Here is a 15,997-nt window from a genome sequence, read left to right as displayed (position 1 = left end):
GTTGATGACATTGACATGACCGGGGAAATATAGATTCTACGTCGTAGTTCTTCTTCTCCTCGGCAAAATTGGATGTGAAGAGGTAGATTATATAGGGATTGCACTAAATGATAAAGCTTTATGAGTCACAATTTTATCGTTACAGAGGAGAAGAGGTGAAACGGTTGGGTTTCTTCGAGGAAAAGGAGGAAGTTGAAGTCGATGCAATCGAACTAATTTTTGACGTGTGAGGAATATATGACATGACACAATACGACTCTATGATTGGTCTGAATTATTAATCCGACGTGAACCCCCTTTCCATTGAGGATATCTTCCTTTTATTTATTGTATGTATTGTATTGATATCCCATTGTCGTCGTCTTCAAACCTACACACTAAGGGAGATATCTCATGAATCATGATGAAATTGTTAACGAAACCATCGAGTCTTTTCATAAATGTATTGGACAACAACAACAATAACAACAACGGTAGACAACAACGTTATGGTTTGTTTTTTTTTTTTTTTTTCAATAATTTACCACAGAACAAAACAGATTTACAAGACGGTAAAAACCTTGGAGACTGAGATAAACTGGTGGGGAGAGTAGTAAAGGTAAAATAATCCTTTTAGCATTCACATCCTGTTGACCTCTGTGGATTGCTGGTTCCGACATCAATTGTGTCGGGCATGTACCTAAGACCAATCATCAAAACAATAATAAACACAAGTTCTAAGACAAAATCTCTGATCCATCAAAGCATAGAAACTTACATTTCTTCCTCTTCTCCACTCTTCATTGCATTCTTGGTAATACACATGAATGCGTCTTCAACATTGGTGCCTTCTTTGGCAGAAGTTTCATAGTAAGGGATGTTTCCTTTTGAAGCACACCAAGCTCGAGCCTTCTTCTCTGAAACCACACGGCTGTTTCCACCATCCACATCGATTTTGTTACCGATGACAACAAAGGGAAAGTTCTCTGGATCAGATGGACTCGCCTGTGAAAATCACAATAACCAAACATTAAAGCAATATGCTTTTCATTGAGCAAGGACAATGGAGCATGAATACACACATACCTGGATCAGAAACTCTTCCCTCCAGTTGTTGAGATCCTCAAATGATTTGGCGGAGTTGACATCATAGACAAGTACACAGCAATCAGCACCGCGATAAAAAGCTACACCAAGGCTCTGGAACCTTTCTTGACCAGCCGTGTCCCATATCTATGGTCAAACAAAAAAGGGCAGAGATTGACTAAAAAGATCAGCCAGAAGCTCATAAAGTAATCAACTTTATTCTGCCACTTAGGAGTGACATTAAAACCAAGTAACTAAGCAAGTGCAATCTACCCAAAGATAAAAAAAAAAAAAAAAAAAAAAAAATTTGAGACAAGACAAACCTGCAAAGTGAAGATGCGGTCTTCATAGTGTACTTCCTTAGTCAAGAAATCGGCACCAATGGTGGCCTTGTACTGGTTGCTAAACTTCTTGTTAACATATCTGAAAACGTGGTGTTAAAGTAAAACAAGGACACAAACTTATCTATATAACTCAGAAAAAGAACAGATTCCATTGTAGCTTCCAGTTAAAACACCATTAACACACAACTTAGGATACTGATTCATCAAAGAGGTCTTCCCCACCCTGCAAAAATCACAAGTCCAACAATGAATGGAATTATAACTTAAATGAATGGAATCACCACAGACAATAAACCCCATTTGCTGAGATCTGATTCACGACTTCCCCATGAGAGCTAAGTAAGTCTTTGATTACCAGTTTACAACTTTACTAATTCAATTCCAACAAGCTACACAATAGACATAAACCAAACATCTAAGACCAGCCCGATTCAGATCGAATCCAATTAAAGATTAGAATATTACTCATCGAAAACACTAAAGAAGCAGAGAGAGAGAGAGAGAGTTGACGGACCCGCTATCGCCGAGGATGATGACTTTGAGGAGAGTTCTTCTACGGGAAGGCATCGAAACTCAGATAAGAGATGAGATTCAACGATGGAGGGATGGGATCTCTGTCTGCGATTTCTATGAAAGTCGGTGTTTGTTTTCTTCTTCTCTTCTCGCTTGTCCTTTGAGCATAAAGCTGTTGCTGCTCTGTCTTTCAATTATACAAAAGTGAAAATAGTTTTTAATAATTATCTTTTATATATTAAAAGAAAAGTCACGACTTTGATTCATCTATAATTTTTTTTAAAAATAGACATAATAGACCTATATTCCTATAAAGTCATTACATTTAATCTCTAATCTTATCATTTAAATTTAAGACCTACCAAATTTTTTTATTGGGATATCAATAATTGGATTTAAACAATAAATGATCCATTAGATTTATAGATAGTATAAATTAAATAGATATAATTTAATGTATTAATATTATACCTCCATATGTTAATTATTTAAATATTTTTTGATGTTGACTTTTAAAATTATAAATATTTTTTAAATAACAAAAATCATATTATCTAACAATAATTAAATTTTACTACCTTAAACCAATGAAAACAAATTAACTATATACTTTATTTTAAAAATTAAACAAAAACTAAATGTTTAATTATTTACTCGATAATATAAATCTATGAAGCGAAATGTTACGATTTTTGAATATGACAATAAAACAATATTTTACTAATAAATATATATAGTTACAATTTTAATAATGAAATAATAATCCAAAAAAATATATATAGAAGAAGATACAAATACATGTGAAAGTTTGAAATAATCTATTACCGTATACTTATTATATTTTAAAAATTGATAGACACATATATATTATAATATATACCAATTTAGAATTGAAAACAAAATGTTTATATAAAAATAAATGAAAACAAAAATCTGCGTAGATCGAAATCTAGTTTTAATTTTTATTTTTGGGGATTTTAGTAGTTTGACTTTATTATTTTGGACCTTTAAAAATGTGGATATCTAAAGAAACAGAGTGCAACGTTTTATTATGGGCCAATCAAAAACCCTTTTTGGTCTCTTGGAGAATATCTCATTAATGAAAGTGCTATGAATTACTTCCAAGTTCCAACATTACCTTCTTTCAATCGAAATTTGAACATCTTTATAATCTTCCAAAATATGATGAATCTGGCGGTGATGGGTTGGTTTCGAATTCTGGTTTGGTTTTCGAATTCGAAACCAACCCATCACCGCCAGATTCATCATATTCCCGTTTCTTAAAACTTAACAGAAACAAATTAGGGATTTAGTTTTTGGGAGAAGATGATTTAGAGGTATAATAATATTAACTATTAGTATTCATACATGTCGATGGAATCGTAAGTGGTCTAGTGGTTTAGGTTTGTAACAAGGAAACTTTGGTCTCATGTTCGATTCCCTTGTACACCAATTATTTTAAAATTCCAAAAAATGACGTCGTATGAATTTAACAAAGAGCAGAGACGGAAATTAACCTCGTTAACTCAATCTGTTAACCCTTTTAACGACCTATTAAAATTGGCTTCGTCAAACTTAGTTGAGGCATTATATTGCTAGTCACGATAAATTGATGCTTTAAATGGTCCACGATAAAGTTCATGCTTTTTCAACCAAATTAGAAAGTTCATGATTTAAATGACTATTTTCTCTTTAATAATTATTTAATTTTAATTTTTAGGATTTTAGTAGTTTGACTTGACAGTTTTGGGTCTTTAAAAAAGAAAACAGAGTGTAACGATTTATTATGGGCCAATCAAAAAGCCTTTTTGGTCTCTTGTAGAGGACACAACTTGAATTTAAAACTTCCAACATTACCTCTTTTCGATCTAAATTTCAACATCTTTATATTGACTCTCTTTGTAAAACATAAAACACACAAAACTATTAATTCTCAAGTAAATCAGACAATTTTGGATTAATAGGTTTTTGTGGGTATTCATCAAATCGAATCTTCGTAATTTGATGTATGGAGTTTTATTAGTTGAACAAGAGGATCAACATCTGAGAGAAAAATTTTGTTATGAAGATATTTCTCATTACGTAAAGTTGAGTACAATGTACAAATTATATACAAACTACACTAAACCAAAAATGATTAAACCGGCAAAAGGAAACCGGAAATAACCGAACTAATTAACTCAATAGGCCCCCTCAAGAGGGAACAATGGTTTAGTGAGAATATCAGCAATTGGATCCTTTGTTCTGACATGAAGAGTCTTGAGTAAACCCTTATCAATATTCTCACGAACTGTGTGACAATCAAATTCAACATGTTTGGTACATTCATGAAAAACCGGATTCGTAGCAATATAGATTGCATCGGTACTATCAGAGAAGAGAATAGGCATGGAAGATGATGGAACTCGCAACTCTCGAAGTAAGATGCAGAGCCACATCATTTCACATGAAGCTAAAGCAAGAGCTCTGTATTCTGCCTCCGCCGATGACCGAGACACTGTAGGTTGCTTCTTGGATCTCCAATATATGAGAGAATCACCTACAAACATAGTGAAACCAGTCGTAGACAGACGACTATCAACACAAGCCGGCCAATCAGCATCGGCAAAACCCTTCAAAATAAGATCAGGAGAGGTAGAGTAGAAAAGACCATGACCAACCGTGCCTTTTATATACTAAAGAACTTTGTATACTGCTCCAAGGTGAGACGTGTGCGGAGCAGAAGAGAATTGACAAAGCTTATTCACCGCAAACATAATATCAGGTCGCGTGATTGTCAAGTACATAAGCTTCCCAACAATGCGGCGGTACATCTCACGATCCTCAAGCATATCACCATCCTCCTTGGACAACTTTAAATTCAGAATCATATGAATAGAGGAAGGTTTACAGTCAAGCATGTCAGTATAATGGAGCAACTCCAAGGCATACTTCCGTTGACAAATAAATATACCTTCAGTATTCTGAGAGATCTCCAAACCCAAGAAAAACTTCAGACTACCAAGAACACGAAGCTTGAAGAAAGACTTGAGATCACTGATAACCTGAGTCGTTATAACCTCACTGGTACTAGCAATGACAATATCATCCACGTACACCAAAATGGCAACAAAATCATCACCAATCTGTCTCAGAAAGAGAGTATGATCACCATGTGCCTTTGTAAAGCCAAGAACAAGCAGAGCATTTGAGAACTTCTTAAACCACTGACGTGATGCCTGCTTTAAACCATAAATGGACTTATTGAGTTTACAAACAGCATTGCTAGGTATTGAATCTCCCAAGTGATCCTCATAACCCTCTGGAAGCTTCATATATATCTCTTCTTCCAAGTCACCACTGAGAAAAGCATTAGAAATATCCAACTGATGGAGAAACCACTTCTTTCTAGGCAGAGATCTTCAATAATAACTTGATCGTAGCCATCTCTGGTACGGGAGAAAAAGTTTCATTGTAGTCTAAGCCCTCCTTTTGGGTATAACCCTTTGCCACCAGTCTAGATTTTCTCCTCTCCAACGTTCCATCTGCATTAAACTTCAGAGTATGCAACCCTCGACAACCAATCGCCTTCTTTCCTTTTGGTAAAGATACAACATCCCAAGTATTATTTTCTTCCATTGCATCTAGCTCTTTATCATAAGATGCAGTCCATTATTTAGACTTCCGTACTTCAGCATATGATGTAGGTATATGAATATTAGTAATGCTATTGATATAGGCAAGATGATGTGAAGAAATTTTAGAGTAAGAAAGTTCAGAAGATGGTTGATATGAATGATCATCGACTGCATAACAATGAAAGTCCTTAAGACGAGCAGGAACAGTGCGATGCCTTTTAGAAATTTGTGGTGATAGAGGTGAAAGAGGAAAAGATGGAACGGGTGACAGCAAACACAGCATGAGTAACCACATTGTAGTCTAAGCCCTCCTTTTGGGTATAACCCTTTGCCACCAGTCTAGTTTTTCTCCTCTCCAACGTTCCATCTGCATTAAACTTCAGAGTATGCAACCCTCGACAACCAATCGCCTTCTTTCCTTTTGGTAAAGATACAACATCCCAAGTATTATTTTCTTCCATTGCATCTAGCTCTTTATCATAAGATGCAGTCCATTATTTATACTTCAGTACTTCATCATATGCTGTAGGTATAGGAATATTAGTAATGCTATTGATATAAGCAAGATGATGTGAATAAATTTTAGAGTAAGAAAGTCTAGAAGATGGTTAATATGAAGGATCATCGACTGCATAACAATGAAAGTCCTTAAGACGAGCAGGAACAGTGCGATGCCTTTTAGAAATTTGTGGTGATAGAGATGAAAGAGGAAAAGATGAAACGGGTGACAGCAAACGCAGCAGGAGTAACCACATTGGAGAAACCACGCTGACTGTCATCTTGATCCAGAATGTTGTAGACTTCCACCAGAGAGGGTAAGACTTTCTTCATGATAATATGTCTACGAATAATAGCATAAGATTCATTAAGTCCACAAAGAAACTTAACAATCTTAGCTCTATCCGCCTTCTGTTGTAACTTGATAGCATTGCCACAAATGCATGGTGTATCTGGTTCATCAACACTTTCCAAGTTGTCCCAAAGAGTCTTCAGAGTAGTATAATAGTCGGATAATGACATCAAACCTTGCTTGAGCTCCTGAATCTCTTGAGTTAGGTTGAAAGTGCGAGGTAAGTTCGTCATATGGAAACGACCATGGAGATCACACCAGATATCTGACGCATCATTCAAATGGAGAATACTGCGATAGATCCGAGGAGAAATTGAATTCAATAGCCAAGATTTCACCATACTGTTGCATATAGACCACAAACGAAATGTAGGTTCCGATGTATCAGGACGATCAAAGTTCCATCTACAAAAGCAATCTTATTCTTCGCGTCTAAAGCAATCTTCATCGCATCATCATAGTTTAAGCCATCGAGACGAAGAGAGATAAGCTATAAACCTGGATGATCGGCGTTGTGCATAAACAGAGGAGATTGAGTTGGATCCATAGATTCTGGGACATTCACCGCTCGCGAAGCACCGATGTTGCGATCTGCAGCTACCAGAGGAGATTGCGGAGGTGAATCCTCGTTATTCATGGATCGGATCGTACGACGAGATACTCGAGTTGATTTTCGCGGAATTTTCTTCATGGAAACCATCGTAGAGGAGAAGAATCGATCAGGGAACACGAATCAAGCTCTATCAATGGAAGAATCAGACGAAAATCAGCTCAGATTGCTCCGATACCATATTAGTTGAACAAGAGGATCAACATCTGAGAGAGAAAGTTTGTTATGAAGATATTTCTCATTACGTAAAGTTGAGTACAATGTACAGATTATATACAAACTACACTAAACCAAAAATGATTAAACCGACAAAAGGAAACCGGAAATAACCGAACTAATTAACTCAATAAGTTTGTCGAGAAAAAGAACTTCCAACATTACCTTTGCAGTTTGCACTACTAGTGTTCTTTGTTACCATTGTAGATGAATAACAATATAACCCAAAGTGGGATCAATCTCTATAGTTTTTGATAATTATCTTCTGATTACTCATACAAAACCAAAATGAATTTTACTAAAATTAACGTATTACCTAAAACGCCCTTTGAATTTAGATCAGAAACAGAGGACTACAAGAGAGAAAGAAACCAAGAAAGCATAGAGAAGGATCAAGAACCCAAAATCAAGAGCCCAATTCCTCTTTAAACTTCCCCAAATAACTCTCCGACGGCTCTTGGTACGACACTTCCAGATCCCCCGCAGCCGCAGCGGCTGAGATCTCCTCCTCACCAACAGCGGTAGCTGCCACTGTCTTTACGAAGCGAAGCTTCTCTGTGGTGAGGCCGAGAGTTAGCTTATGGCAGCGACGCTGGTACTTGAACCCGTTGATGCAACGTAGGGTCTATGCGACTGAGATGTAGAAGATGAGGTGAGAGAAAGAGAGGAAACATATTGGTGCCCAACAATAGCGGCATTGGAGACGGCTAGAGGGTTGAGAGAGGGAAGCGAAGACGACGACGAGGAAGATGAAGAAGAGGGTGAAGAGGTTATGGAGCTTCTTCTTTTGGTTGTCAATGGCTCATTTTTTCTCCAGGGTTTTCTCGAAGTGGAGCTGGATTATGGTGTTTAGAGCTTGGAGGGCGGTTTCTTTGGGCATATACGGTGGTCTTTGATGGTGGTGGGTCTCATCCTCGTCGTGGTCCGCCATTGGAGGACTAGAGAGAGAGAGAGTGGAAGTCTGTGTGGGTCTGTCTAGTCTCGGAACATGTGGATGCATCATCAGTTTAAACGATCTGAAAAGTTTTTTGTATTATTTTATAATTTTTTTTTTGCAGAATTTATTCATTTACATTATTGGATAATCGGTCTTTTGAATCTTTCTTTTTTGCTCAATTTTAATTTTCTTTCTTTTTTTAGTTCAACATTTTTTTGTTTAAAATGTGTTTGATAAATCATCCGGATAATAAAATTTGGCTTATTTTTGCATAAAAGTTAAGAACCAACTAAAAACAAATAAAACAGGTTCAGTTTTCTTACACTATAATTTTTATAATTCGAATTAAATATTTTTTCTCGTTGTTAAAAAAAAAACCAAATATTTATTTCCGCAAATATAATTGAAGTATCTTGGTTATTTTAAATATTGATACAACTGATATAAACTGAATCTATATAATCTTGTTGTCATCATTATCTTCAAACTTGAAAGGATGGCTGGACGTTCTTCGTCGGAGGCAATTTGATTGCTTTTATTTTGATTATATCTATGAAGAATGGGACTATTGAGGAGGTGAAGAAGATTGCCAACACTCTTAACGAAGCTCAAGTACCATCACAGCATGTTGTTGGTAACAGCAGCATCCTCATTGCTTTGGAGATGTGAATGTCATCTTGACACTGCGTAAATAGAACAATCTAACAACTAATTGTAAGAGATTCAGAAACTTTTGTAAGCTGCCTATAGAGTGAGGACGTTAGTTGACTTCACTTGTGGGTTAAAAGGTTGGGTTGGGTATGCACCTGCTCAAAGTTTGAAAGTGATGATTGCTTGTACTGGTGAGACTCTTAAGCAGTGCGAGACTGGTTCGACCATGTATGTTACGGTTGCACAAACTAAAGCAACAGCTGGTACGTATAACATCAAAAACATTCATCTTATTTTTGACGATATTAGTTCCTCCTGCAATCGCTATCACTACCCACAAAATCCACAAAATCCACAAAATCGCCATGCTTCCTTGTTGGTTTATCTTCAAATTGTTATGATAACCAAACGTTACTCTGATACATATCACATTTGATTTGCTAATTGCTGGCATGGCTTGAAGACATAATAAATCGAAAGATAAACAATTTATCCAACTATAATGAAAACTGGTATTAGCATCAATCATATCAACAAACTACAAGTCGAAGCAATACATAAGACTAAGCAAAAAGACAAGAGGCAAAGTACAAGCTCCATTGTTCATCGTGTCTGCGAACGAATCTTGGCGAGTTCAGATTTAGCGTGGTCTAGTTGTTTCTCCGCATCGATTTTCGCTTTCTTGGCAGCTGTGAGGAAGAAGAGGTTTCCGTTTCTCTGGTAGACACTTCGAGAAGAAGAGAGACAGCTCAATTCATCTAGAGCAACCTCGTGCCTTTTCACATCCTTCTGAAGTTCTAATTCGCGGGCAGAAGAAGAAGACGAACGGCTCGACATGTTTCTCCGGCTGCGGCTGCGGCTGCCGATCTCTTATTAGGTTTCTAGAATGATCTCACAAGTCGGAATCTTGTTCGGTAGATCTCAATTTATTTAGTCTGGTATTATTTTTTTCTGTTCTTATTCGTTGCCAAAGGCCCAATCAAGCACATAAAAAGCCCAACTCAAACGTCTGTCACCTGAATTCCATCGACTGATTTTGAAATCTACGTCTACACGAAGTGTGGTAATCTTTTGATTGCTCACTTAATCTTTCTGAATTCTCACAACCTATAGGTTATTTAATAAAATACTACGGGGAAGTTAGTTATCTATATTATTAAAACTGAAATACCTTTTGGTACTGTTTGGATACAAGAATAGCAGATTTATAATTTTTTTTTAACTGTTGTTTGGACACAAAGTTATTAGGAGAAAACGTTTTCTTTGAACCCTTCATTAATGTCATTTTCGTAATTTCACTGTCACACAACTTAAACCAAAATTGAAATCAATAACATGCACATTATCGGTTAACTTTCCCCATAAATATCTTAACCAATTGATTCAATTAACCAAACTATTAAAGCATCAAATATTCGTGAGAATATCTTAATAAAATAGAGAATTGGAATTCATTGGTACACAAAATAAGCTAGATTCTCGGTTGCAATCTAGAAATATATGATTACCTTAATTTTCTAAACTAAACTTTCATCCTACGTCTTTTTTTTGTCCAAGCTAAATATTTCCAAATCTCTTATATTGCTTCCTTATATCCTTAAAAGCCAACGAATGCCTCCATAATTAGTTACCTAAATCATCGCAAAAAATATAACAATATATTGAAGTATTTCGTAAGAGAAAAATGAATATACCCAAATATATATCAACCATACAATCAAGAAATATCTTAATGGTTAGTTTTTGCTTGTGATATTTAACGTGTTCACCAATTTTCATAACCATATATATAGATATCCCTCTACGACTCAATTTCTTCATTCTCAACCCATCACCAACAATAAAATCACAACAAGAAATGTCGAGTAACGCGTGTTGTAACCTGCTTAAGGATGTGAAGCCTTACAAAATCGGGTGGAGAGTAAGTGTGAAGATGCTTCATTCGTGGAAACAGAACTTTGGAGGAGAAACACTTGAGTGCATCCTTGCAGATGAAACAGTAAGAAATTATTTTTCACATATATATTTATATAGATTACAAAAACTGAACATACTTTAATACGAAGTTTCTCCTGCTCAAAGGGTGGTAAGATTCATGCTTCATGCAAAAGAAGTCAAATGTTTTGGGTTCAGCGAGGCTTACCTATTGGAGAATGGCGATTTGTTGAAAACTTCACCGTATCCCAAGCGGGTGGGCAGTATCGACCAACGAACCTGTAGTACAAGATGACAATCAGTGGTGGCACAGTCATATCGAAATCTGATTTACAAAACAACAATAACTTCCTTGATCTTGCAAGTTATGAAGATACCATTGAGGGAAAATTGAATCCCTACTTCCTAATTGGTATGATATTCGTTTGAGTTTTTTTCTTATATTAGTCCATGCTTTTTCACTGATTTATAAACTAAACTACAATATTTTTGGAACAGATGTGCTCGGTGAAATTTTTGATATGCGCACTATACAGACTGTGCAAGTCAAGAACGAAGATCCGAAGAGGGTTGTATTCCGACTACGTGACACAAAGTAAGCAAAATATTGTTATCTTTTATACTGTATAAGAACTATAATCGACATTCTTTAATTGTCTATCTTGAATTTCAGTGGGAATGACATGGAGTGTTGTCTGTGGGAGAAATCCGCAGAACTTATTGAATCTCATCTTCAAGAGAATGAAGGGCAACTAATAATTTGTTTGATTAGGTTTGCTAAAATCAGCTACTACAAAGGTATAAACATTTATCTATAATTTTAAAAGTAATTCGGGTTTGACTATATTAAAACTGAAGCTTACATCAGCAAGTTTATTGTTGAGTAAGAAATATGCAAATAACAAATGCATTTGATGCTTCCCTTGTGACTCTCAACCCAGAAGTGCAAGAAGCAGTTGATTTTAAAGAAATGTACATTTAGATCCATATTTTAGAGGCGCTTTTACGTGGATGCATCAAAGCTGGTTGATAATTTGTACATTAATAAAATTCAGGATGTTGCAAGCCGAGCTTCCTCTTGCTATTTTGGAAAACAAACCGGATTACAAGGTTGTGAAGCAGCAAGCAGAAGATTGGGATGATGTTCAAGTCTGTTCAATTTCTGAGATTTTGGTGGCTGTTGAGGTTATTTTTAAATTTTCTCATAAGTTATATTATGAATTAGAGATCCGATTACGGCTGAGTAATATAAGATTGTGTGTTTTTTTTTTAATTTTTCAGGCGCAAAAATGCAAAATCGTATGCTCCATCGAATCAATTAACACAGATTGGGGTTGGTTCTTTTTTGGACATGATGCAAATGGATGCAACCGGCGTGTTACTAGGATTGGTAGAAATGATCCTAGAAGAATTGCAAAAAATGAAAAACCATTAGGGCGTTGTGAGAACTGTCGTGCTAATGTCACTAATGTGTCTCCAAAATAAGTGTAAATTATTATTCTAAACTATTTTTCACTGTTAAGCTAAAAATATTACTAATTTGTCACACTCAAATGTTAGGTACAAGCTTCATGTGTATGTGGCAGATGACAGCGACACATGCAAACTAATGTTGTTCGACTCTGTTGGAAAAACTGTTATTAGTAAGGAAGCTGTGGAGCTTTGGAATGACTCATATGATGAGGCAAGTATATTTTATTAAGTTTATTAATTCTACAACAATAAAAAATTAACAGAAAACCACAACAATAAAAAATTAAATCATTTTTAAATAAATAAACAAAAATCAAGAAGTTAATATATGAATATTACATTTACATCAAATTGCATCAAGTTATAGAATTATAGATATAATATTATGTAGAGATTAAAAAAATTATTATCAAATATAAATATTATAAAATAATATATTTTACTCTAAATGGAATTTACAAAACATAAAAATATAAATGTACATTTTATAAAACCAATAGTTTATGAATTTACGTTGAACAGAAGTTAAATCCAGCATCCGCGCGGAGGCACGGATCATGATCTAGTTACAGTTTAAAACTGTTTAATACTGGATGTCTAGGGTTCAACACAAACAAACAAACAAACAAACTGATGGTTTAAAACATTAGTTATCGTACATATTTTTTTTAGCACAAATTGACTGCAATAGGCAATGAAGCAAGGTTTAAAACATTAGTTATCATATATATATATATATATATATATATATATATATATATATTTTTTAGTTTACAATAAAATATTAAATTTAATAATTTATTATTAAAATATATATAGTTGTTTAATATATTTTATTATAGAACTGAAAATACATCTTTTATTTAAAATAAAAATATATTGAATAAGTTAGTTAGAAATTAATTTGACATCATTATCTAATTGGTTAAGAAATTTAAATTAATATTTTTAAATATGTTCTTAGTAAATCACATATTAAGTTAATTCCATGATGCTTATAAATTAGTAAGATACTAGTTTAAGACTCGCACCTTATCCGGAGTAAAAATTGTATATACAAATTATTTATGTAGGATAATTTATTTAACGTTCTATTAATTAATATGAAATAACAAAACAATATATATATATATTGATTAATTGAGAAACCATGAACTGTTACATCTTATATATTAAAACAGAAGTCACAACCTTGATTCATGTGTGATTTTTAAAAAAATGGACTTAATGGACTTATTCCTAGAAAATCATGTTACATTTAATCTTTAATCTTATCATTTAAATTTTGGGTATACCAGAAATTTTTATTGGGCTATCAATAACTGGATTTAAACAATAGATGATCCATTGGATTTATTGGACTATCAATAAAATGTTTAATTATTTACTCGATAATATAAATCTATGAAGCGAAAAGTTTAATTTTTAAAAAACTTTCTAAATTTGTGAAATGTTACAATATCTTTGAGTATGACAATAAAAAAATATTTTACTAATCTTTATACATATAGTTACGATTTTAATAATGAAATAATAATTCGAAAATATATATAGAAGAAGATACAAATACATGTGAAAGTTTAAAACAATTTATTCAATAAAAAAATATACCGTAAACTTATTATGTTTTAAAAATTGATAGACACATATATTATAATATATACCAATTTAGAATTGAAAACAAAATATTTATATTAAAATAAATAAAAAAAATCCGTGCGGTTCGAGATCTAGTATATAATTAAAATATTTATCTTTCATATCTAATAATTAGTTACTATGGACGCTTCGTGTGAGATAACATATTATTATCATATACATATTATATTACACTATATACGACTACATATGTTACATATTATTTCCGTATATGAGTTATATTCATTATTTAAAACTTATATTTTATATCTAATTAACTTAAATATTTGAAGCTTAGCAAAGATCTAAATTTTTTAAAATACTTTGATATTCTTATTAATTACTAAATACTTGCCAAAATATAAACAGGAATATATATACATGATATAACAATAGATTATAAAAAGAACTAACAAATATATATGATATTTTGTTATAATATGAAACTTAACAAAACAACTAAAATCTCAGTCGAACTGCCAATGTAAAAGCAAAAACATCCTTATAATTTTATTAAGGTAATCTTTGGAATATTAAACAGGTCACAAAACATATAAAATTTAAATTTTTGAAGATAAACTATTGAAAATATTCGTATATAAAAGTTCTAGATTAATTTCAATTAGAAATTATAATAAAATTTAATGAATTTTTATATGGGGAAATTGCCAAAAATGATTCAAAATTGATTTTGATTTTGATTTTTATATAGACTTCTTCGTAAGTCTTCTCGTTTAGTAGATCCACTACAAGAAAACATAAGTTTAAGGACGGCGGTATTCTTCGTGAGTTCGTCGTAAAAGAGGCTTTACGAGGAATTAGCGAGGAAACACGTTTCGTCGTTACTCATTCGTCGTAACGCATATTTCCTCGCCAATTCGTCGTAACTTAGCGAGGAAAACGTTTCGTCGTAAAGACGAAGTACCATATTTCGTTGTAAAGACCATGTAAATATTCCACGTAAGAATGTCGCTATATTTCCTCGTAAATACTTCGAAAGTAGTTCCTCGTAAACTACACGTATTTATCTCGAAAGTATTTCCTCGTAAAGTACACGTAAATACCTCGAAAATATTTCCTCGTAAAGTACTCGTTTAACTTTCCTCGTCATTTCCTCGTAAACTTTCCACGCAAATAAGTCGTAAATTAGCTACGAATTCACTTCGTTTTATTACTTTACAGAATTTAAAAATATAATTAAAAAAATAATTAAAATTATTTTATAATAAAATTAAAATTTTAAAACAAAATCAATACGAAAATATTTTATATATAATTAAGTTTTGAATTTATAATACAACAACCGAAAAAAGGGAACTAAGAGTCGTTCATTGCCCGGTAGAATTCATCACTCCTCCTCTCTACATCCGCCTTGGCATGTGTGTCGGATGATGACTCGCCTGGAATGGGATTTTGTCGTCGCATGTTCCTCAACAAGGACTCCCATTCCGGATTTGTGGCCGCTATAACGTCCAAGAAGCCCTCGACTCCACCCACACGAGCTGTGAACGCAGATCGCGTCAAGTCGAACTCGTTACGCAGCTGAGCGGACTCTCTACGCAGCTGAGTGACTTCATCTTCCCGTGTCTGACCATAAGACGATGTCGCTCTCGGAACATCGTTGACGGAACCAATCCCCAACGTACGTCCCTTTTTCTTAGGGACAACCTTAAAAACAAAAAAAATATTGTTAGTAAAAATTTAAAGTTAAATTAAATGAATAATTAAAAAAATTAAAATTTTAAAGACGTCAAAAAAAAAAAATTAAAATTTTAAAAAATTTACCTCCTCGTAAATCTTATCCACTTCAAGTGTGGATAAGGTGACGGGTAATCCGTCGGTGGACTGCTGGGTCAGCTGGGTCTGGCGGTCGTCAACCTAAGCAACCAATTCGTTGAAGATTTGCTCGGACTTGCCATCTAGAAATTGGCCCGCCTTATTCTTGTGGGTCTCCTCGTAAAGCTGCATAAGAGACGGGAGTTGTCCCGTCTCTTTGGCCTAAAAACATTTAAGAATGTAAGAATATACATATATATATATATATTAAAATTTTAATTAAATAAAATATTTAATTACCATTTCCAAACGGACACCGGCGTGGGGTTTTTGGCCCGTAGAGTGAAGCATCGGCCCGTGGCCGTGCTCATC

General features: G+C 33.9%; 3 protein-coding genes and 1 pseudogene across 3 annotated transcripts; 1 reads left to right on the top strand and 3 right to left on the bottom strand.

Annotated features, from left to right (window-relative positions):
- Positions 1–412: 412 nt before the first annotated feature.
- Positions 413–2,128, bottom strand: LOC106312479 (ras-related protein RABG3e). Its single transcript, XM_013750023.1, has 6 exons — positions 1,924–2,128; positions 1,606–1,632; positions 1,389–1,488; positions 1,066–1,212; positions 758–984; positions 413–679 (listed from the first exon to the last, which is right to left on the bottom strand). Exons 1-6 carry the CDS (start codon positions 1,974–1,976, stop codon positions 613–615), a joined length of 621 nt encoding a protein of 206 aa, XP_013605477.1. The 5' UTR covers positions 1,977–2,128; the 3' UTR covers positions 413–612.
- A 5,426-nt stretch (positions 2,129–7,554) lies between these two features.
- On the bottom strand, positions 7,555–8,146 carry LOC106311491 (annotated as a pseudogene).
- Positions 8,147–9,274: 1,128 nt separating this feature from the next.
- Positions 9,275–9,714, bottom strand: LOC106310430. Its single transcript, XM_013747667.1, has one exon. It carries the CDS (start codon positions 9,638–9,640, stop codon positions 9,407–9,409), a length of 234 nt encoding a protein of 77 aa, XP_013603121.1. The 5' UTR covers positions 9,641–9,714; the 3' UTR covers positions 9,275–9,406.
- Positions 9,715–11,029: 1,315 nt separating this feature from the next.
- LOC106308456 lies at positions 11,030–12,223 on the top strand. Its single transcript, XM_013745619.1, has 5 exons — positions 11,030–11,150; positions 11,237–11,333; positions 11,412–11,486; positions 11,794–11,923; positions 12,020–12,223. The coding sequence occupies exons 1-5, from the start codon at positions 11,030–11,032 to the stop codon at positions 12,221–12,223; spliced, it is 627 nt and encodes a 208-aa protein (XP_013601073.1).
- The last annotated feature ends 3,774 nt before the right edge of the window (positions 12,224–15,997 follow it).

The sequence above is a fragment of the Brassica oleracea genome, chromosome C8 (genome assembly GCF_000695525.1).
Source record: "Brassica oleracea var. oleracea cultivar TO1000 chromosome C8, BOL, whole genome shotgun sequence".
In the NCBI taxonomy this organism is placed as follows: Eukaryota; Viridiplantae; Streptophyta; class Magnoliopsida; order Brassicales; family Brassicaceae; genus Brassica; species Brassica oleracea.
Note: the sequence above shows the minus strand (reverse complement) of the source record. Positions and strands in the feature narration are given on the sequence as shown.